General features: G+C 43.6%; 1 protein-coding gene across 5 annotated transcripts; it reads right to left on the reverse strand.

The window, feature by feature from the left end:
* Positions 1-794: 794 nt before the first annotated feature.
* LOC117563043 lies at positions 795-15,446 on the reverse strand. Of its 5 annotated transcripts, none has more exons than XM_034241190.1 (5): positions 2,752-2,893; positions 2,550-2,637; positions 1,470-1,586; positions 1,037-1,315; positions 795-925 (listed from the first exon to the last, which is right to left on the reverse strand). In XM_034241190.1, the coding sequence occupies exons 2-5, from the start codon at positions 2,571-2,573 to the stop codon at positions 887-889; spliced, it is 459 nt and encodes a 152-aa protein (XP_034097081.1). In that variant the 5' UTR covers positions 2,574-2,637; positions 2,752-2,893; the 3' UTR covers positions 795-886. The 5 variants fall into 5 exon arrangements, with proteins under 5 accessions (XP_034097081.1, XP_034097089.1, XP_034097098.1 ...); XM_034241198.1 differs by having other exon boundaries at positions 1,470-1,653; XM_034241207.1 differs by lacking the exons at positions 2,550-2,637; positions 2,752-2,893 and adding an exon at positions 15,232-15,446 and having other exon boundaries at positions 1,470-1,653.
* Between the last annotated feature and the right edge of the window lie 8,004 nt (positions 15,447-23,450).

The raw sequence follows: 23,450 nt of genomic DNA on the forward strand, positions 1-23,450 counted from the left end.
GGGGAGGAAGAGTTAGTGATAAACAGATCACAATACAGAGTGGGCTCCTAAAAAACCTGTTACCTGGAGATATTGTCCTAGCAGACCGTGGGTTCGATATTGGCGATAGTGTGGGATTTTACTGTGTTTCACTAAAGATGCCTGCATTCACCAGGGGGAAAAGTCAGCTGTCAGCATACAAGGTGGAAGAGACAAGAAAAATAGCTAATGTGCGTATTCATGTCGAAAGAGTCATAGGATTAGTCAGAAGAAAATATCAGATTCTGCAAAGCAGGGCTGTGCCCATAGAGCACATGCTAACAAAACCAGGTGAGGCACTAGCATTAATTGACAAGATTGGGGTTATTTGCTGTGCCTTGTCTAATCTGTCAGTGTCTGTCGTCCCATTGGAGTAAAGTCATGGAGCTGTAGTCTTGTAAATAAGAAACCATGTATTATTCAGTATCATTTAATCTTTTCAGTAAACATCTTTTTGTGTTCAAACATCTTGTGTTCAAGTCTTTTCAGTAAACATCTTTTTGTGTGTTGTAAATTGTGTAGCCCTACTCAATATACAACTTTCATCTACATTCAGGCTTAATTCATTCAACAATATTCTAGAGATAACAATTGGTCTGGTGACGTTCCCATGTATGGCCATTGAGGGTTATTGTAAATGTAAATAAGAAACCATGTATTATTCAGTCTTCTTAGTATCATTTAATCTTTTCAGTAAACATCTTTTTTACAATAGCAATATATCACACAGCCCTACTTCCTCTAGTGAGTGGTCAGTGAATATGAAGCTGCTGTAATGCAGGTTAAAGAGCTGCCACTGTGCAAATAATAATGCAACAAGGAGAGAACCACAACTTCCGGGACCAGGACAGACCACAGGTGCTGGTAATCACGCCTTCTCTCCCTCCTGATCATCTTGCAACTGAAACTGAAAAATGGAACAGCAGACAGGGAGAGGAGGCTTTTAGTCACCTGATAGTTATGCACTATCATGTTCTTGTGGAAAAAAATGAGCACACCAACTCTTTATTACTTTTACCTTTCCCCTTGTAAGTTGCTTTCCCAACACTTCAGGGAGAACACATAGTCTGAAGAAACTCTCAACTCTGGGAATGATGTTGTCCCACAGGTTCACATCACGCACAATTCTCTCTACAAAGAGGTCATTTTTAGTCCAGACAACAAAGTCGCAGTAGTCAACGTCAACGACGTGGAGCTGAGCCTGTACTTGATGGTAGTAGGCATGTCTCCTGTCCAGCTTCACAGTGCCCCCAGCACACAGGCGAAGATTGGCCTCCTCTTGTTTGCTGTGTGGGCACTAAAAGTTCAATGAAAAGAAAAGCAATATATTGTACTGTAAATAAGTGTCTGCAGCTCAAAATGTATTGGGAGAGGATCCCCAGACTCAGGATCACGTCACAATCCTATACTTACCCGCTTTACTGTAGCACAATACTGAACAAATAACTTACCTTTATCTCACAGATACCAGTTCCATGGCAGGTGCACGTGACACATCCGTCTGGCGACGCTCCCATGTATGGCCATTGAGGGTTCAGCCAAAGCCCGCTGTCTTTACAGCTGAAACCCTGGTGGTGCAGACTTTGTACTCCTTCAAACTGCTTTCGGACAGTTGCCTCGTATTTGCATCCATACCTGTAATGTATACAACAAGGAACATAAATAGAACATTGTACATTATAAAACGGACAAGTCAAATCAAGCAATCTGATTGGTTCTTAGCCGTGATATAATCAGCGTATACCACGGGTAGAATTGTAAGTTACTTTTCACAACAAGTCGGTATCCCTCCGCGTCTGAGAAAAACTGTATACAGTTGCGTTGAAAAGCAAACTGCCTGCAGTTTGCTTTTCAAACTGGAACAAGGAAGCAGCGGAGAAGTAACGGGGCAGAAACCCTCCTTTTTACGCAGCGGTCCAGACACTTCGCGTCGGGCCGAACCACGCCCCTTAGCTGTGATATAATGAACAAATACCACGGCCTGTCGTGAGCTATTGCTTAATTATACCATGGTCTGGGTGAATACTCCATTCTGATTGGCTCCCTAATCCCTAATAAATACCTTGTTGCAGCTGTAGAGAACTTGTGTGCCTCTGGGTAGCATATGGACTTGATCAAGGACTTTGATGGCTGTGCAAGACTAGTCTGTAGAACCTGCTTCAGTCTTGAGGCTGTGATCCTTCCTGCTCTTTGGCTAAACCATATTGGTGATAAGCTCTGGTTTCTGGTCTCCTCCTCTACTGCCTGGACCTGTGGCTGTGTCAGCTCTTCCTGTCTGAAGTCATGGCATGCATTCTGCAACTCTGTTGGGGATAGCTGTAGCATCTCTGGTGTCCTATACTGAGGTAGTGGTTTAGGTAGCTTGCTCACAGATTTAGGGACAAATTCTTTGTAATATGGTTCCCTGGACATCAGTGCAGCACTTCTTGGGGAATTTCTGCTCAAAGTCTTGAAAAACTGCATATACCTCTCTGATCCTCGCTCCAATTTTGAACCCTGGACTGTGGGACGCTGAAATGTGTGCTTCTCACCTGTCCTTCCAGCAATGGCATCATCCAGTTTTTGCTTTTTGGATTTTGCGGATGAAAAGTCTATCATCGCAACTGGAGCAGCAGGAATCTGCACATGTAAGAGACAGACCAACATGTATGTGAACATACATGTAGGTGCAGTGTAACAATGAGACAGGCAAGGACGGCATGAATAGCTGACTGACCACTGGGGTCTGAATACCTTTTTGACATGTGATGGCATTAGCCACTTGCACTTCTCAGTGGTGCAGGATGCAGTCTCTCTCATCTTCACACCTGCTTCGATTGCAAACAGAACTGCTCCAACATGTGAGCAGGATTCTGACAAACTGTATAGACAGAGACATACTAGAATTGTTAGGATCTGTCTGTGTTGGTGTTTTTCTTGTCTTTTTCTATCTTTGGGTTTCCTGTTTTATTTTGTAAAGTGTTCACCCCCGTTTCCTGCCTGTTTGCTTTCTGTCTGTTTCCCTCCCTGATTACCCGATTGTGTTCACCTGGTGCCTCTGTGTTTTCTCCTCCCTCCTCACCTGTCTCGTGTTTATGTGATTAGTTCTGGGTGTATTTAAGTTCTGGGTTTTCTGTCTCTCTTTGTCGGGTTGTCTTGTGTAATGACCAGTTCATCGGTGAGTGTTCCGTTCTGTCTCTGTTTATTGTATATTGTATATTTGTAGCCTTGAAATAAAGGAGTTATTTTCGTTATATCTGCATTTGGGTCCTGATTCCTGCACACTGTAACATTACAACCCGACCAAAATATGGGCCCAGCAGATCCTTTTGAGCAGGAGCTATTGGAGTTTTCCTTTGCTTTGGATGACTGCTCGTATCGATGGTTGGGAGCGTCCAGGGTTCAGCAGCGAGAGGCTGTTCTGGCAGAGGCACGCCGGATTACTATGGAGAAGCCAGGCTTGGTTAAATTCTTATCGGGCAGGATTTTGGATTTTCTCACGGTGTGTTATCCCCTGCCTGATAGCCCCAGGCCTCCCAACTCCCGTTTTGATACCACACGCATCGGTGTGGTCCGTCTGGCGTCAGCCCCTGCTTCTCACCCAGTGTTTGCTACAGTCCAGAAGCCATTTGCTGGTACTCGTCTGGCCTTTGGAGGTCCACGGAGCCTCCAAACGGCTCCTAAGGGAAGGAGTCGCAAGGCCAGGTTGGCAGCACGAGCCCAAAGGGCCATGGTTCCAGAACCAGTTCAGCCTCCAGCAGCCATGGTTACAGACCCAGTTCTTGCCCCATCAGCCATGGTCCTTGCTCCAGAACCGGTCCCGGCAGCCATGGATTCGGCTCCAGAGCATGTTTCCGGCTCCAGAACCGGACCTTACAGCCATGTTTCCGGCTCCAGAACCGGACCTTACAGCCATATTTCCGGCTCCAGAACCGGACCTTACAGCCATGTTTCCGGCTCCAGAACCGGACCTTACAGCCATGTTTCTGGCTTCAATTCCGGCTCCAGAGCCGGCCCATTCAGCCATGTTTCCGGCTCCAGAACCGGACCTTACAGCCATGTTTCCGGCTCCAGAACCGGACCTTACAGCCATGTTTCCGGCTCCAGAACCGGACCTTACAGCCATGATTCTGGCTTCAATTCCGGCCCCCGCAGCCATGGTTCCAGACCCAGCTCTGGCCCCAGCTCTGGCCCCAGCTGCCACAGTCCCATCTCCAGTTTCGTCTCAAGTTCCTTCTCAAGTCCCCTCTCCAGTTTCCTCTCAAGTTCCTTCTCGAGTCTCCTCTCGAGTCACCTCTCGAGTTCCATCTCTAGTCCCTTCTCTGGTCCCTTCCCGAGTCCCTCCTCTAGTCCCATCTCTAGTCCCTACTCAAGTCCCTCCTCTAGTCAATTCCCTAGTCCCTCCTCTAGTCCCCTCTCGAGTTCCCTCCTCTAGTCCCTCCTCGAGTCCCCTCTAGTTCCCCTCTCGAGTCCCCTCTCGAGTTCCCTTCTCTAGTCCTTTCCCTAGTCCCTCCTCAGGTCACTTCTCCAGTTCCCTCTCCAGTTCCCTCCTCTAGTCCCTCCTTTAGTCCCCTCTCTAGTCCCTCTTCGAGTCCCCTCTCTAGTTCCCCTCGCGAGTCCCCTCTCGAGTTCCCTTCTCTAGTTCCTCCTCTAGTCCCTCCTCTAGTCCCCTCTCGAGTCTCCTCTCGAGTCCCCTCTCGAGTCATGTCTCAAGTCCCTACCCAATGTCCTGGTCCGTTGGAGGTTCCGCTGGGGGTCCTGCCAACTCCATGTCCTGTCCCGTTGGAGGTCCCGTTGACTACTCCTCTGCCGGGGGTCCTACCAATCGTATGTCTGTCCCGTTGGAGGTCCCGCCGTCTACTCTCCTGCCGGGGGTCCTGCCAGCTCCTTGTCCTGTCTCGTTGGAGGTCCCACCGACTACTCTCCTGCCGGGGGTCCTGCCAACCCTTTGTCCTGTGCCGTTGGAGGCCCCGCCGACTACTCTCCTGCCGGGGGTCCTGCCAACCCTTTGTCCTGTCCCGTTGGAGGTCCCGCCGTCTACTCTCCTGCCGGGGGTCCTGCCAACCCTTTGTCCTGTCCCGTTGGAGGGCCCGCCGTCTACTCTCCTGCCGGGGGTCCTACCAATCGTATGTCTGTCCCGTTGGAGGTCCCGCCGTCTACTCTCCTGCCGGGGGTCCTGCCAGCTCCTTGTCCTGTCTCGTTGGAGGTCCCGCCGACTACTCTCCTGCCGGGGGTCCTGCCAACCCTTTGTCCTGTGCCGTTGGAGGCCCCGCCGACTACTCTCCTGCCGGGGGTCCTGCCAACCCTTTGTCCTGTCCCGTTGGAGGTCCCGCCGTCTACTCTCCTGCCGGGGGTCCTGCCAACCCTTTGTCCTGTCCCGTTGGAGGTCCCGCCGTCTACTCTCCTGCCGGGGGTCCTGCCAACCCTTTGTCCTGTCCCGTTGGAAGTCCCGCCGTCTACTCTCCTGCCGGGGGTCCTGCCAACCCTTTGTCCTGTCCCGTTGGAGGGCCCGCCGTCTACTCTCCTGCCGGGGGTCCTGCCAACCCTTTATCCTGTCTCGTTGGAGGTCCCGCCGTCTACTCTCCTGCCGGGGGTCCTGCCAACCCTTTGTCCTGTGCCGTTGGAGGCCCCGCCGACTACTCTCCTGCCGGGGGTCCTGCCAACCCTTTGTCCTGTCCCGTTGGAGGGCCCGCCGTCTACTCTCCTGCCGGGGGTCCTGCCAACCCTTTATCCTGTCTCGTTGGAGGTCCCGCCGTCTACTCTCCTGCCGGGGGTCCTGCCAACCCTTTGTCCTGTGCCGTTGGAGGCCCCGCCGACTACTCTCCTGCCGGGGGTCCTGCCAACCCTTTGTCCCCTTGGAGGTCCCGCCATCTACTCTCCTGCCGGGGGTCCTGCCAGCTCCTTGTCCTGTCTCGTTGGAGGTCCCGCCGACTACTCTCCTGCCGGGGGTCCTGCCAACCCTTTGTCCTGTGCCGTTGGTGGCCCCGCCGTCTACTCTCCTGCCGGGGGTCCTGCCAACCCTTTGTCCTGTCCCCTTGGAGGTCCCGCCGTCTACTCTCCTGCCGGGGGTCCTGCCAGCTCCTTGTCCTGTCTCGTTGGAGGTCCCACCGACTACTCTCCTGCCGGGGGTCCTGCCAACCCTTTGTCCTGTGCTGTTGGAGGCCCCGCCGACTACTCTCCTGCCGGGGGTCCTGCCAACCCTTTGTCCTGTCTCGTTGGAGGTCCCGCCGTCTACTCTCCTGCCGGGGGTCCTGCCAGCTCCTTGTCCTGTCTCGTTGGAGGTCCCACCGACTACTCTCCTGCCGGGGGTCCTGCCAGCTCCTTGTCCTGTCTCGTTGGAGGTCCCACCGACTACTCTCCTGCCGTGGGTCCTGCCAACCCTTTGTCCTGTGCCGTTGGAGGTCCCGCCGTCTACTCTCCTGCCGGGGGTCCTGCCAACCCTTTGTCCTGTGCCGTTGGAGGCCCCGCCGACTACTCTCCGGCCGGGGGTCCTGCCAACCCTTTGTCCTGTCCCCTTGGAGGTCCCGTCGTCTACTCTCCTGCCGGGGGTCCTGCCAGCTCCTTGTCCTGTCTCGTTGGAGGTCCCGCCGACTACTCTCCTGCCGGGGGTCCTGCCAACCCTTTGTCCTGTGCCGTTGGAGGCCCCACCGACTACTCTCCTGCCGGGGGTCCTGCCAACCCTTTGTCCTGTCCCCTTGGCGGTCCCGCCGTCTACTCTCCTGCCGGGGGTCCTGCCAGCTCCTTGTCCTGTCTCGTTGGTGGTCCCACCGACTACTCTCCTGCCGGGGGTCCTGCCAACCCTTTGTCCTGTGCTGTTGGAGGCCCCGCCGACTACTCTCCTGCCGGGGGTCCTGCCAACTCTTTGTCCTGTCTCGTTGGAGGTCCCGCCGTCTATTCTCCTGCCGGGGGTCCTGCCAACCCTTTGTCCTGTGCTGTTGGAGGTCCCGCCGACTACTCTCCTGCCGGGGGTCCTGCCAATCATATGTCCTGTGCCGTTGGAGGCCCCACCGACTGCTCTCCTGCCGGGGATCCTGCAAATCCCGTGTCATGGTCCTCTTCCGTGGGGGATCCTGCCGAGGCCTGTCCCACCAGCTCCGACACCGGGTCCTGCCCGGCCTCCGGCACTGTCCCGTCAGCGCCTTCCTGCCCGGCCTCCGGAGCTGTCTGGTCTTCGCCCTCGAGCCCGGCCCCCCTCGAGCCGCGGTCTTCACCCTCGAGCCCGGCCCCCTGAGCGCCGCGGTCTTCGCCCTCGAGCCCGGCACCCTGAGTGCCACGGTCCTCGCCCTCGGGCCCCTGACTCTTCCTGCCGTTGCCTTCGCCCTCGGGCCCGGCCCCCTGACTCTTCCTGCCGCTGCCTTCGCCCCTCCATGGTCCCCACCTTGGACTCTGTCTTGCCCCCGGGCCGTCCGCCCGAGTCCCCCTTTTTGGACTCTGCCTTGCCCCCGGGCCGTCCGCCCGAGACCCCTTCCTGGTCCTCTGCCTTGCCCCCGGGCCGTCCGCCCGACTTCCCCTTTTTGGACTCTGCCTTGCCCCCGGGCCGTCCGCCCGAGACCCCTTCCTGGTCCTCTGCCGTGCCCCTGGGCGGTCAGTTCAGTCCCGTCCTCCTGACCCCCTCCATCCACCCTGCTTGAGGTTTTGGACTTTTTTTTGTTTTGGGACGTCTGGGATCCGTCCCTTGAGGGGGGGTGGGTACTGTTAGGATCTGTCTGTGTTGGTGTTTTTCTTGTCTTTTTCTATCTTTGGGTTTCCTGTTTTATTTTGTAAAGTGTTCACCCCCGTTTCCTGCCTGTTTGCTTTCTGTCTGTTTCCCTCCCTGATTACCCGATTGTGTTCACCTGGTGCCTCTGTGTTTTCTCCTCCCTCCTCACCTGTCTCGTGTTTATGTGATTAGTCCTGGGTGTATTTAAGTTCTGGGTTTTCTGTCTCTCTTTGTCGGGTTGTCTTGTGTAATGACCAGTTCATCGGTGAGTGTGCCGTTCTGTCTCTGTTTATTGTATATTTGTAGCCTTGAAATAAAGGAGTTATTTTCGTTATATCTGCATTTGGGTCCTGATTCCTGCACACCGTAACAAGAATAACTAGATTGATCGTAAAAGCTAGTAATGGTATAACATGAATATTATAGCAGGCATTATTTTGTCTGAGCTTAAGTGTTGTGTCAAATATGCTTTGGGTTGGGATATTTATTTTATGACTTACCCAGCCATACAGTTATAGTGTGCTGTAACAACCTCTCCATCTTCTTTAGCTACAATCCACGTTTTTAAATGGTGTTTCTCCAGACCTCTGGGAATGGTTGACCTACAAAATTGTAGGTCAATTGCGGTGCTGACTTGAGACCGGTCTCTACCTGACCGGAGTCACGCTGTCCGTCGGGAAACAAGCTGCTAAAAAGTAGTTCCAGCAAACATCCACTGATAAACTACGATGTTAACAACCTCATGATGACCTCATATGTGTTTAACTTAAGATCACCTGTGTTTAGTCTAGAAAAAGGTAAAATTGTGCATTTTATTATAAAGTTGTGTATATTTACAGACCGTTGCAAAAACTAAGAAGCTTAAACTATAAATAAACATCAGGTTTAAAACTAAAAGAGCTTTGAAACACAATGAAAGATGTTTGGAGTTTTATTTGAGTTATTAATTTAAACTTTTTGTCTAAGAGATGCTGATTTGAAAACGTTGTTACATACAGTTACGGCATTTCCTGTTTCTGCCGGAGAGAGGGGAGGCCGTCCCAAAGCTTGCTGCTGTATTTACTCCCTCCATCTGACAGGAGGGAGCCTCGTTGAGCTGCGAGTGTGGCTACAGACGGAGTTCACTCCGTCACGGAGGGGTAGGGTCGAGGGAGCGGTTTGGGATTGGGCCTATCAGAAGATCTCTGTGGCTTCAGGCTTGATCGCCGTTCAAATGACAGCGTTGGTTTCCCCAAAAGTGGGCGGGGCTGTAAAGTGACGTCGATTTTACTCTCATCTATTATTCAAAACCATTCTATTTATTCTAACGTAAATTACATGCCAGTGTTTTATCTTTTTATTTATTTGTTTTTATTTTAAATCGTATAATGTCGGACTTTTTTTTCCGTCTGTGAGGAAAATAAATGGGGCTCAGAGCCTCAAAATACTGAAATATGTTTTTTTTTTTTTTTTAAATGTTCCTTCTAATTTGTTATTATTTTCTAAATAACACACTGTTATTTACTCAACAATAACACACAATTATCCTTGTTTTTATTTATTAGTTTAATTCTATAATCTTGGGCTTTTTAGCATGCTTTTTAGCCGTAAATAAAGTCACCGGAAACAGACGTAGGCCTATAAGGGACATTTCGAGCGATACACACCACAAACCCACTGAACAGATTACCCAAGATCCTCAGCTTGAAGCTCGTTGATTGGATGTTTTAGCCGCAATGCATATTGGGATATGATGTTAGTGCGATATGATATCCGAAAACATTTAAAAAATATATAATAATACTTTATTCCGAGTGTTCTTGCTTTTCTCTTTGGAATTCATCACATAACGGCATTGTAATACACGGTTCGGCTGCATTAAATATTACACATCTGCCGTAGTTCTTTATTTATAGAGCCCTGATGAGAAGACTTCTGGACAAAGTTGAAGAACTGCATCTTGCATTTCTTTTCACAAAATACGTCTCCTTGCAGTATCAATAGTAATTCGGCTGACTTTTATATTTGATCCAATTAGTAGATAGTTTATATTTACACCATAACGGTGCGCAGCTGATAGAAAAGGACGTCGTTTTTAAAGATATTACTGATTTTCTTTTAATTAAAGAATGTAAATACTGAGTTGAGAGAATAGTCAGGGGATTTGGGTGATGGGAGACACATCTATGGAATCACAATTTCAATAGCTTACCATTAAATGACGGATATGCCTTTCTGTCTGTGATGTTTTACAAATCAGATATTAATGTGTAGAAGTAAAACATGAGAAACAGTATAGCAATATCCTGTAAAAACATGAATACAACTACACATCTTCAGATGTTATATATGCACAAGTGTCCTACACTAATAATACAAAGTTATTATTAGTATGCTGTGTGTACCTTGTGTGCACTGCCTAGTGGTTAAAGCACGTCATTGACTTATTTTTGTTGAATAATGTTATTTTTGTTGAATAATGTTATTTGATGAAAAAAATATTAAGAGTACATACTTTCATAGGGGGAAAGTAGAAGGTCAATGATAGAAATACAGAATATAAAAAATCAAGAAGATACTGTAAGTGATCTCTACAATAAAACAGTTTAGTGCTGGATGTACAAAGATATTAATATGAGGATGTGCAAAACAGACAAACTAATTAACCTTTATTAACACATTAAAGAATACTTTAGGTTAAGGTCTTCTTTCAAATAAGAAAAAAGCTTTGGGGGTATCTATCTACAGATAAATATTAAGCCTGACAAAGTACTTAACGTCTAATGTATTGCTTTCCTGCCATGTTAACTATGTTGAAGCACTTATTTTAACTGATATTATACGCATTAATTATACACTTATGTATGTAGATAGTATAAGAAATGTGCAGAATTTGACAGTTTAATGGTGGAGGTATACACACATATTGATAGATGTCGTAATGCACTGTTGAGGAACCTGCGACCCAAGTTTTTCATTCATTGCATAACTACACTAGTTGTGTATATGATATGTCAATAAACCTTAGAAAATCTTGAAATCTTGAAAGGGATGTGCAAACATAGCAATTATATACAGTTTTTAATTAACTATTAGTAGAGAATAGCGAGTAATTAATATACTTTATAGAGATCTGCAGATAAATGTTTAGTCTTCTCAAGCATCAATATCTCTCCTGATTGTTGGCAATTGACAATCACCTTTCCCTGAATTTTACTCAGGTGTAACTAAAGTCTGCTTTAAGGGTTGTTTATATTTCACATCATTAATCAGAATCTGCAAAGTAAATAAATGTAGTGGAGTAAAAATACCAGGTTAACCTCTGAATTGTAGTGGAGTAGAATTACAAAGTAACAATGAGCTGTCATGTGGGTATATATTAATGCTGCACATTATGGATACAAGCGATTTTCATCCATTTAGTAATTACATGTTTTAAATTTGTACACACCAATGTGTTTCCTATCGCCTAAACCTCCAGGGCTGTACACAGTTTAATACTGTCAACTTCTAATTTTGGGAAAAACGAAAACGTCTTTTAAAACTACAATTCCCTTATAGAGACGTGCCATAGAGAACATGTTGTGAAACACAATAGCCAGCATGTGTAGTTCTGGGGGGGCGTTCGAGTCCAGTTTTGAATAGTCTGCCGTGGTTTCGTTCCATTTCAAAGAGCTTGACGCTCGGCATAACCTTGGCGCACTGCCACTCCAACATCCAATCCCAGAGTTTGAAGATTAATCACGGGATTTGTCAACGGGATTGCAGTCCCAAACGATAGCTGGGGATTATGGGTAGTGTAGTGTCTTCAGCCATCCTAAACTGAATTTTTTTTCGGATATCATATCACATTACGAACACCACATCTGGCGTCACAGAGATCTTCTGTTACTGTCCTTTCTTCTTAGAGGAAGTACAGAAACACGTAACTCTGGATTTGTTTTAATGTTTGAGGTGCAATAAATGACACAGCAGCTTTTTGGCATGTTAAAACTATTATTTTCTGCCTCGCTCATGAGATTAACAGCTGGCGAAATTACAGCCTCACCTACTGATTTCAAATGTGTGCTCTAAAATGATATTTATAAATGACTATTATCATTATTATAAGCAAGACAATAAATGGTAAAGATATGTAGAAAATAAACGTATTTAAGATACGTTCATAAGAAACGTAACGTAGGAGAAAATATGTTTCTGGCTAAACGTAATTGAGAATGCAGTTTAGTTCTGTGGGAATGTAATTTTTAGGAGACACTGAGACAGGGTTGCCATAATACATTCTGACGAAAAATACAAATGATTATGAATACAAATAAAATAAAAGAAGCCTTCCGTGAGTTACTACAAGCTATAAAGTAGATTTTAAAAACGTTTTATAGAATAAAAGCTCACTGCTGGACGTTGTAGAAATGCGTGTTTGCACCACGACAAAGGAGCCTCATTCACTTTACATTGGGGTTGTTTGCGTGGTGCAGACACGTAAATGTAGAAAAGTTCGTGACTCCACCACGCAATGAGGAAGGAGTCGTGGTGGAGTCACGCATTCTGGTGAGATCAGGTTGCTCAGGGAAGAAGGCCAACCAGTTTTAATTAGGCCAAATTAATTCACAGTATCTATTACAAGCACTTTTGTTCTGTGTAATCCATAATAAAATATAAAATTATAGTTGGATCTTTGTATCTTCTTATTATTAGAAGAGAAAATGTAATGTTTTTACAACAATATACAATTAATCCTACCAATATAGATGGGAACCGGGTTGGGGGGTCCCGAAAATATTTCCAATACCCAAGGGGGTCCCGACTGAAAAAGTTTGGGAACCACTGACTTAAGATATTCATTGCTATCAGGATGTTAAGAGCATTCCATGGAATATAACAAAAAGTGTACCTCGAGCCGGTTTCTCAAACTTTAACTGTTCTCTGTCTAAATCACCAAAAGAAAAAACCTTTTTGACGAAACTCCAAGGTTTTCCAAATATGAATGTTCTTGTTTTTCAAGTTTGGTTTAGTTTGAAACTATAAAACAAGGACAACACAGGGACCTGGCTTCAAGGACAATATAGTGCATTTAAATAGGATGGAAACCTGGGAACCTTACCAACACGACAAGAAAACTCTTACTGCCTTACTTACTCTTACTAAAATGCCTTAGTATAACGATCATGCTGACCAACCCATGCTTTGATACCAAACACATTACTAATTGGCTTATTAAACACTCCAACTCCTCCCTTCAACAACAAAATAACTACTAGGCTTGTTTGAGACAAGCGAGACCTGCGCAATTGCGATCAACGTCTTGCTAGTTGCATGATGGGAGCCTCGCAGTTTTTCAGGTTGATATGTGAAGCTCATTAGCTAGCCAACATGTATCTAGCAAATGTTTAGCAAAATATTAGAAGTGAGGCTACTAGACTAACGTTAGGTCTACTGTAATAGCCTCACTTTTAATAGTTTGCAAAACATTAGCTAGCACTAGTGTTTTGCAGTTGCTAGCAGTTTATTGGGATTTTATGCTAGATAGACATATATAATAAATTAAGCATTATTGTTAGTTAAGCATGTCAGCCTGCAGCCCCACTTCTTGTCTCTCTCTAACTCATTGCAGATGGCTGCACTAAAGAAAAGGGCACAGAGAGGAAACCAGTTGTAAGATGTTTAAAAGTTAATTAAACATAATATATGCTTAAATGTATTTCAAAGAAGTTGTGTTGAGTTGTGTTGGAGTTTGTGTTATTCTACATTTTGACACCAAGATTTTCTGATTTGACTGCAAATGTATATCGGTTCCAAATATCGGTTATCAGTCTCCTTGATTACTAATAATCGGTATCGGTATCGGCCTTGAAAAAGCCATATCGGTCGATCCCTAATTCATACCCCTCCTCAATGTTTATTCATCATTCAATTAGTTCTATATTTTATTCTGTAGATTGTGTACATTACTTTTCACTTTACTGCTTGTTGCACCTGGTTAGAAGCTAAACTGCATTTCGTTGTCTCAGTACCTGTAATATGTGCAATAACAATAAAGTTGAATTTAATCTTGAGCAGGAACAAATGTATTTACTTAGTACATATCTGACATTAACGATTAAACACATGTGTGCATTCTTTATAAATGCAAACCGAGTCAAGCCGACTCCGGAGGTGGCGGTATGCACCTTAAAGTTGTTTGCAATCCGCCAAAAAACCGACTCGGAGCTGTCCGACTTCAGGGCTGCTTCTCAGGTCGATTAAATGAAATCCTTGCTTCCCTCACTTGCGTCGTTTCCCTGCGTTTAGTCCCTCCCACCAGGGAAGCATGGAGGGACGCAAGGAAACCACGAGAAGCAGGGAAATGAGTTTTAAGAGCAATGGGAAGTCCTTTCCTCCGGAGCGTCACTTGAAGCGACGTCCGTTTGTGATGACGCCGCACAGCTGTTCGTCTGACAGCAGCTCTGTCCCCGTTGTTTTCACAAACACCCCCGCCTACACATTTACTGACACAAACATTTGTATCATCTGTTGTAGACCCCAATAAATAAAATAAGAACTCATTCTCAAAAAAGTAAACAAACGCCATTCTTAAAATGTATAAACGAACAATAGTTTGATTAATACGATTAGAGTGTACAATAGAAATAAAATAATTGAGAGAAGAAAAAGAGATATATTATCTATCAAAACCCAGTTAGATTAACATTCATTGGACTGCACACTTTGTGTGTTTGTGTGGATATGCAGCAAATTAACATTTTAAATAGCACTTAATGACTGACTGAATGGAAATGACAATAAATGAAAATGTAAAACGAAAAAAGCGATCATGAAAATGTTTCCAATAAATGAATAAAATGATTTTTGACCACTTTGTTGTTCAGATATATCACATATTTGTAACTAAATTAAACATTAATTGAAACAAAACACGGTATAAACTGAGGAGTGACTCCCGTGAGGTTCATGTATTTTCTTCACTCCGCTGGGAAACTGCTCTCATGTCAAGAAGCATCAGATCAGTGCATGCGCTGCATCGTCCAATCAGTGAGCGATACACAGTAAGGGGGCGGGGTGAGTATCTGAGGATTTCATCGGAGGATGGTCTGGTGGTTCCTCGGTTATCGCTCCTCCATTATCGCTCCTCGCTCCTCGCTCCTCGATCCTCCGGCAGAAATAAGAGCCATGGGACGGTACTCAAGATGGCGCAGGCAAATCAACTTCCGGTGAGACCGAGGACCGAGGAGCGAGGAAATGAAAATAGTCGACCTGAGAAGCAGCCCAGGTGAGCTTTTTGAGACCTCCCCCGGCTGCGATCGGCTATTCTCGTCTACTTTCGAGGCGAGCCGCAACGCGTCTCAAACAAGCCTACTCACTCAATGTCTGCGTCAGAGCGCATCACACAATGCACCGCAGACATGTTCCGAAATGCTTAAGGAAACCTGATTCAATGACATAACCCATGAGCTTATCCTTCACTGTCACATCTAATAGTGTTGCGCATTACACGTCCATAAAGTCATTACGCAAATACACATTGAAACCGAAGCAGGTACACTGACTGGACTCACCTGCAGGGCGCATGGACCTATAGTCAATGGAAAGGACCGACGAGAGGGCATTTTCTTTCATTTCCAAGATCTCCTGGAGTCTGAAGTTGTGGACAATCAATCCGATCCACGAACTTTGAATTCCCTACTTTGATTTACCATTTAACCACGTTGTTATATCAAACCATGCAACAGTATATTGCTACAGCTCCCAAAATTGTCTGTGCGGTGTTTAACCCTTGACCTCGCGGGTCATACTAAATCTCGCGGTAATGTGCGGGATTTGATGGTTGAACTTTTTCTCCGAAATTTGATGATTTAATTTTATACAAAAAATGCTTTAACTTGAATATACACATGTATGTATTCACCTATTCGTTAAGTGTGTTGTTCCTGTGTTTGTTGAAATTATCTGTTTTTAATGGGATAGTAGCATAGATGTTGTCTATGCAAAGTGTTCTTTACAATAAATTAAACACTGAACACATTTGAAAAGGACCACTTGAGTAACATTAAATAAAAACAAATGAACAATTATGTCCAAAAACTGTTTCTATCTGTGCAATCACAATTATATTGTTCTGTTTATTTAGATATGGGCTCCCGCTTTGTTTTAGAATAAACTAACTATGTGTAAAAAAAAGTGTGCATCAGAAAAAACAGTATCTTTGACCCCATGTTTCTCCTTCTGCAAGTATAAACTCACAGTGGTCAGCACAAACCCACAAGTATCCACTTACACACTGCTCAGTGAATCCAGAAATGTCCAATTGGTTAGTGACCCATTGTGCTGATTCACCTGAACCCGCCTGACCTAAATAAGATGTGACATGAAGGTGAGTGCACTATACCTGTGGGCCTCTTCTGCCATTTGTGTCAACACAACTGACAAAACAAACAGAAAAAACTGTAAAGGTTTAGACAACACAACACAACAACATCTGGGGTTGAAACATTGTTTGAGACATATGATCATTTTTATCTGGCCTCACACCTATTACTTCCAGCCTTCATTATTTGTGATGCTGGGATATTATACAATGAGTACAGATATTTATTTCCATTACAAATCTCTCTAGGAAAACAAAGAGAGACAGAGCAAGGATGCTACCTTGAGTTATTTAAAAAAAAAAACTCATCCTCTTTCCTTTCCCTCCATTATTATTTTCTCATTGTTTGTCTCTTTCTGTACTGGTTCAAGAACACACAAGACCTGGGGGGTCATTGCGTTTGTGCATACATCAGCTGATTTCTGCTTCGCCTCGGGCAGAGTGAAACGCCAGGGGAGAGAAAGACAAAAACAGAAAAATAATCATTCAGGCAGACAGAAAAAGCAAAGTCATCCCTCTAAAAATGGTAAACTACCTCAGAGTATAAATGCTTCCTTCTATGCAGTGTCCTTCAGTGGATGTCCACTCCGCTCCCTCCCTCCTCTGCTTGGATGTCTCTGTCAGGCTCTGTCTTTGTAGTTTTCAGCTGTAGAGTAGAAGTGCCTGTGATGCCACATCACAACATGACACTGGTGAACATCGACTTCTCTTTCAAACTGTCTTCATGAGTTACCCTCTCTCCTCTGGCCTCATTCATTTGGGAGACTCCATTCAGTTATTTAAAAAAGGTTAGCCCTTGTATTGGCCTCCTGCCTGCTATTTCTGAACTCATTACATCATGTTAACTAATGTTTTATGTAAACTCATTATGTCTTTATAGATTACAGAAACATCTTTCAGGGGATCTTTAATGAAAAACTCGCTAAATTGTATTTTACGGTAAAGGCACATAACCTTTTATTTTGCATTGAAAGCAAGTTATTATCTGAAGCCAGAGATTTAAAGATAGATGTGGGTTGGGGGTAGAATGAGGAACAAGAAGATCAGAAACATAATCTTGTCAAGTCAAGCTTTATTTGTTTAGCACAATTAGCAAACCAAAGAAAGCGCTGAAGCTAAGAATTCAAATCAAATAACAAAAGAAAACAATACAAACATGTAATAGTTACAGCACTTTAAAAGATGATGTCAAGATGTCAAGGTTAACTCAATTAAAAAACAACAAGACAAGGTTAATTTGATCCTTAATTCTACAGGAATAAATGCTGAACAAATGACACAGAGGAAGCAAATCGAGAAAAAGATTGGTCCAAGGGTAGACCCCTGAGGAACTCCACACGGCAGGGGAGCTGAAGAGAATACATGACTATTGATTCAAAAATGTATTTGTGGATTAAGTCTTAAAATCAGTTTAAAGCTGTACCAGAAATGCCAACCTATTTATTTATTGAGGTATCAATCTTTTTAGATAATTTCCGAAAATTAATACAAATATTTTCAAAATGTTGAACTAGAGCAAAAGATTAAACAGCAGTTAGCCTACGACATCCCCTTTTGTTATGTATCATTACTCTGAGCTCTGATATATCTTTCCTCATACCAACCTAAAGTATTTAACTTGCCTCTTTAATCTGCTTTATCTCATTTTAGTGAACTGCAGTGAGAAGTACAAAAAAGCAATGACCACACTGCTCTCAGATTCCTCCATTTGCCTTGATCTGAGAGTTCCGAGGGAGAAGGAGAGAGTTTCCCAGTTGAAATCAGATCAGTTACACAGTAATGCGGGGTCATTATTTTACCTTCAGCATGCTTAAAATGTAACAAAGGCCCAATGAGAAACATCTAGAAAACAGATAGCAAGATATAAAGTTAATCAGCCAACCAAAATTAAATCAGGATTATCTTGGCAAGCTGTTTAGCTTCCCAAGTAGTATTTTACCAAAGTATTTGGAAAAATGCCCAAATATGAGCAATTACGTCTACACCCACTGCTCAGAAGTGACATTAAGCCCGCAGAAGAATTTGCTAATAAGTCTGTGTGGAAGGGCTCAGACTCAGTGAAAAGCAGCTGGCAGAGACCAAGAAGTCAAGACAACTCATGTAACCACGACCACATTTAATCAGCAGCAGGCTCTTACACAAATACAATAAGCAGTTAATTAGAATGACTGCTGAGCCGGTGGTTTTGCAAAGAAAAACATTCACACACCCAGGTAACAGAAAGTCAACAACAAGAGACCTTTGTTGGCTGGTACAGAGCTCTGGGTTTTACAGTTGATGTACTGTCAAACAGGTCTAGTGTATGTTCTTCTTAGCTACAGGCTGTATACACAGATATATATTTATAGCAGATATAAAGATAAAGACACAGATAGACACACAGCTTTCAGTGCATTGGATCCAACAATGAAGTAAAAATCAAAGCATTCCTTACATTACAATTTAAGATGTAAAATATATATTTAAAATTGGTATTTTAAAGCTTGTCTTCTGAATGGTTGCAACAACGTTTTTGATCCTCGTTGCTGCTGACCCTTCACATTCCCATCTCTGTTTTGTAAAAACAGAAAATGGCCTGAGGAGCTCTGGAGGCTGAGCTGCAGCATGTATGAATTTACACTATGGATGTCTGTGCCAGGCGGTATTGATTTGTATGTTGCTGCTAGCCAGACATGCCTCCCTGAATGGACAGAAGCCCACGAAATGAGAAAGAACTGCAACTCATACTGTACAGCCTGGCTACCGGGCACATTTGGCGCCTCCGTCGCCGTGGTAACCCAGCATCGGCTGAGCCTGGAGGGTGACAACAAAACCCCATGTCGGAGGAGAGAGTTGGTTTGAGCCCTGGCAGCGTGTTAGGAAGCTAAAAAGAGATCCCTTTCTATATGCCGTGGATAAAAACTCCAAATGCAGTAATTCTGCTGCTGACAGCTCCTGCACTAAAACAGTGTGAACGTCCAACTAAAACATGCAAGAACAGTCTGGATCAGAAGATTATTTGCCTCTCTGCGTGTTTGCTTTCAATGAGAGATGCCATTCACACCTTTCAATTGCTATTCATTTCTGCTATCGCTCACATCTCCTCTACACAATGTGCTGCCTTTGTGTGCTGAATTAGACCCATTGTGTGTGCAAACCTTCAGCCGCCTGTATCGTGATCTCTCATCGCTTTGCTTTTGTGCACACAGAGAAATTCATTTCAGCTCTTTTTATTACAGCACAAGAACACATTACCTGCCCTTTTTTATGAAAGCTGAATGGAATAAATGAGCACCATAAATATGTGAACACAATGCTGACACATGGACAAAGTGAGCTCTTCATTAGAAACATTCCTGTTTTGCAGCTAACAAACATCACTGATGTTTAGCTTCCAAAAAATAACAAATTATTAAACAATAATATATTCAATTATTCTCTTTCAACATGTGCCAACATTAATCCTAACCCACATTACCATTGTAGTCTTGTATTTTTAGAGCAAGCCACTTAGGACCTTGTCTCTGTGAGATGGCGGTGCGGGGCAGACACCCAGGACTGCTGCAGTAACAGATGGCGGTTCATTAGATCCTGTGAGCTGTGCTTTTGGTGTGAAGCGTAGGAGGAGCAGGGCGGATGTTTGTTTCCATCAACAGCCAGACTTTAAGTCTTGTTTTATCCTTTCATAATGCTTTCATGCCCCAGAGTGCCTGAGTGCCTGGCAAGCAAAGTGATACTAGAGTGTGATGGGAAGATTTGTAGCCTTTTGTTTTGTTCTTGCTTAGAGTAATGCTCTTTCTCACCAGTGGCAATAGACATCTAACCTATCATTGTGGCGTTAATATTGATTGCACAATGTAATGGCTGTAGAAAAAAGACGACAACTTTAGCATTCAGATTGGTTCCCTATAAGCCTTACTTTTAGTCTGCAATTCTGTCTGACACCTATAAGATCTCCCCAAAAAATAAGACTTAATTTACTTGCTCCAAAAGTCCCCAGATGTGACTATATGCTTACATGAATATTGACGACATCATCATCACATCTCATTGCAAGAAAAAGTATTTTCCAAAAATAATCTACAACAACTTTCAAGAGTAATAATGTTTTTTTTCTCTGAGCTTTTCAGTTAATATCCGTATATGAAGGGGCTGGAGAAAACCCCTTACAAAGTAATGTATCCAGTACAATCCGTACAAACTACCGCCTTGAAAATGATTTGTCGATACTGAAAAAACGAGCATTTAAACCGTAACTATGTTTGAATCCCTATCTATAGTTTTGGCGTTTATGTGATTCACTTGAACCTGAATTTCAACATGAGCAAAGCAGGAATCAACAGGCCTGGATGAATGACCTCATCCTTCTGGTTGTATACGGTATCACCAACCTGTCATGTTCAGATGGTTTGGCTTATGTTGATGAACCCACTTGACCTCAATAGATTTGTACATTTTCCAGATTGCCTTTCGACAACACCAAAAGGTGGACTGTTTATTCACTGGATTATTGTCCATGTGTGGGTGAAAGAGCAATAACAACAGATAGTGTTATCAGTAGCAACAGTGGAGCAGTTTACAGGAGAACAGTCAAGGTTTTCAAATTAAGAAACAGTGAGTCATGGCTTTAACTACAAACACACAAGAATTTCGCTGCATCGCACTCTTGTCTGATGTTTTACATCACTGAAAATGTTTCCCATATCAAACTCCAGCTCTTCTTGGGAATACATCGCAAAACTAATTGGACCCAGAAATGCAAAGTAATGAACATAACCCACTGAAAAGATGATGAGAGAGAACATGATCCTTCATATTTCAGAGATGCAGAGGATAGTTAAGGATGTGTAGTTTTATCTGACATTTAATGTATTATTTATGCAACATATACAAGTGCTTTAAAGTGTTTTTACAATATCAAAGGAGTGGATATGGAAAGCATGACTGCCAACGCTTCTAAAATCTTTACAGAGATCTCGGGTTAATCTGAGGTGACAGAATGGAAGTTGATTCATGGCCTAACCAGGGGGACGGTTGACGGCAAACACTATGATGAGTTCCAGCCCAGGTGAAACATATCAAACAGGCAAGCTCAGTGGTAATCTGACGTTTTAGGAAACAGTTTGGGTTGGATTAGCATAATGATATACTAAAGTGGTAATATCATTTTTGGCTTGTGTCCCGCCTTGCCTGTTATATTTCAGCCTTTGGCCCTCCATGACTCTAACAACATGCATTATGGGTGGTGTGATAGAAACCTGACCTCCTTTCTCGCAGATGTTGTGGTTTGAGCTCCTCCAGCTGCTCGTAGACACACAAGCTGCCACAAGGCTTGCACTTGCACTTTAAGTCTCCTCTCCTCGGCCCATTTACATTGTCACATGGTGTGTAGATAGAGGTTGATGATTAGAGACTGCATGAGAAAAGGGCACAATTACAGTAACCACAAGCGGTGAAAAGCAGGTGCCACTGAAGTCGGAGTGTTTCTGTTCTTGGCTGGATACCGATTACATTCAGCTGCAGAACATCCCTGCTGGATGCCGTTCACAGAGGAATGCAGTGGAAGGGAGGCAGATTGGTACCTGGCTCTGTTGATAAGCATTAGGAAAAACAGAGGAACAAAAAAACCTGTCTCCATCCTGAACTGCTCTCTGTCGCTTTCTGCTCTCAACATTGCATCATGTTATGTCAGAGGCTTCACATCTTTGTATAAAAGGTTTGTACTACAACTAAAATACATCAAAGACTGTTTTGTGAGCCAATCCAGTTAAAATATATATTTTAAATAATCTTAAAAGCAATATATCTATATGTTCATATATATGCAATGCCAAGTAGGCCTATGTACAAATACAATTGAAATGCACTCCAAGAATGATCCAAGTTTGACATGGAAAATGGTATGTAAACAACACCAAGAGTCTGCAGCTACAAGCTAAATGCTAAAGCATGCATGCTAATATCTATAGAAAAACAATATTTACATGCAGCATTGTTAGCAGATGTTTATTGCACTCCAAATATTCTCCAAACTCTGTCATGAACTGTAATATAATGACTTACAGCGAGATAGAAAATGGTATGTAAACGACACTAAGAGTCTGCAGCCTCAAGCTATATCAAAAGCATGCATGCTAATTTCCTCAGAAAAACAATGATCACATGCAGCATTGTTAGCATGTTACAATTTTCAACATTTTAGCTTAGCATGCTAATATTGGCAAATTACAGAGGCTGATGGGAATGATTAATGAATTATTTGATATAAACAAAATGTTAATAAATTGAAATAGGCACAACGCTGGAAATCAGAAAAAGGTGGGTCAACTGTTGGTTATATTTTTGATTATGAAATATTTTGTCTTTTGTAAAATAATAATGCCCTACAACGTTTGACAAATTCTGTAAAAAAAATGTATCTGCAGAGAGCCAGAAAGTGTGTTTAAAAGAAAAACCTGCATCTGTACAGCAGAGAATTTGGATGTAGAAAGCATGTAAAATGGAGGTATAGTAACATTGATGGAAAGGCAGGAATCTAATGCACCTCCGGAGCGCGGGAGACAGAGAGCCGACTTGCTCATCTTCGACGTATGGATCATTACTGGAGCTTTGCACTTTTGTTATTGCTCACATAAATTACACAGGCAGCATTGTGAGCACAAATTGTTATTTCACTCCAGGGAACCAAGACAAATAAGTAAGGAAGTAAATAACACACAACAGCACATCTGAGGATTGAGCGGTGTTAGTTTATTTTCATGTGATTAAAGGCTGTTCATCTTGTGATGGCTGTTATATGCAAATACATTTAACCTCATTGTGTTGTACATTATTGATTGTGTGAGTAAAGGATTAAAAATGATGGTCGGAGTCAGAGGTCAATCTTAACATGATGTCCGCAGATGTTTGTTGAGCTGTCTTCATCAGGCTTTACAGTCCATTAAGACTAATATAAAATACATTTTTGTTACAAAAATGTGATATTATGGTGTAATGTATTCCGAGCAGCTTTCTTATTATCTCAGTATTAGATGGCTAATGTTTCAAATAAGGTTGTGTAGTTGATGTAATGAATATTGTGATTAAGTACTTCTGATATGGGACTCATATGAAAACATTCTATGACCACTTGTTATTTTAATGGCAAATTCAGTTTATGTAATTGTAGCCAAAGCGATCCGTCATAACAACGGGGTGGTTGCTAATGGTGGAGCTGTGTTCCTGCACCATAAACAGGGAGCTGTCTTCGGCAGAGGAAGAAGTAAACATTCATTTGTACTTATTGAACCGGTTAATGAATTATTCAGCAGAATACCAATATTCAGTGTTTGCTTCATTGCTCCTGGTGAACATAACGTTCTGCTATCAAGCAGACTAATTAAAATCACAAATCAAAATCTTCTGGTGTTTATGTTTTATTAGCTTTTATAG

Source organism: Gymnodraco acuticeps, unplaced genomic scaffold (genome assembly GCF_902827175.1).
Source record: "Gymnodraco acuticeps unplaced genomic scaffold, fGymAcu1.1, whole genome shotgun sequence".
NCBI classification, from domain to species: domain Eukaryota; kingdom Metazoa; phylum Chordata; class Actinopteri; order Perciformes; family Bathydraconidae; genus Gymnodraco; species Gymnodraco acuticeps.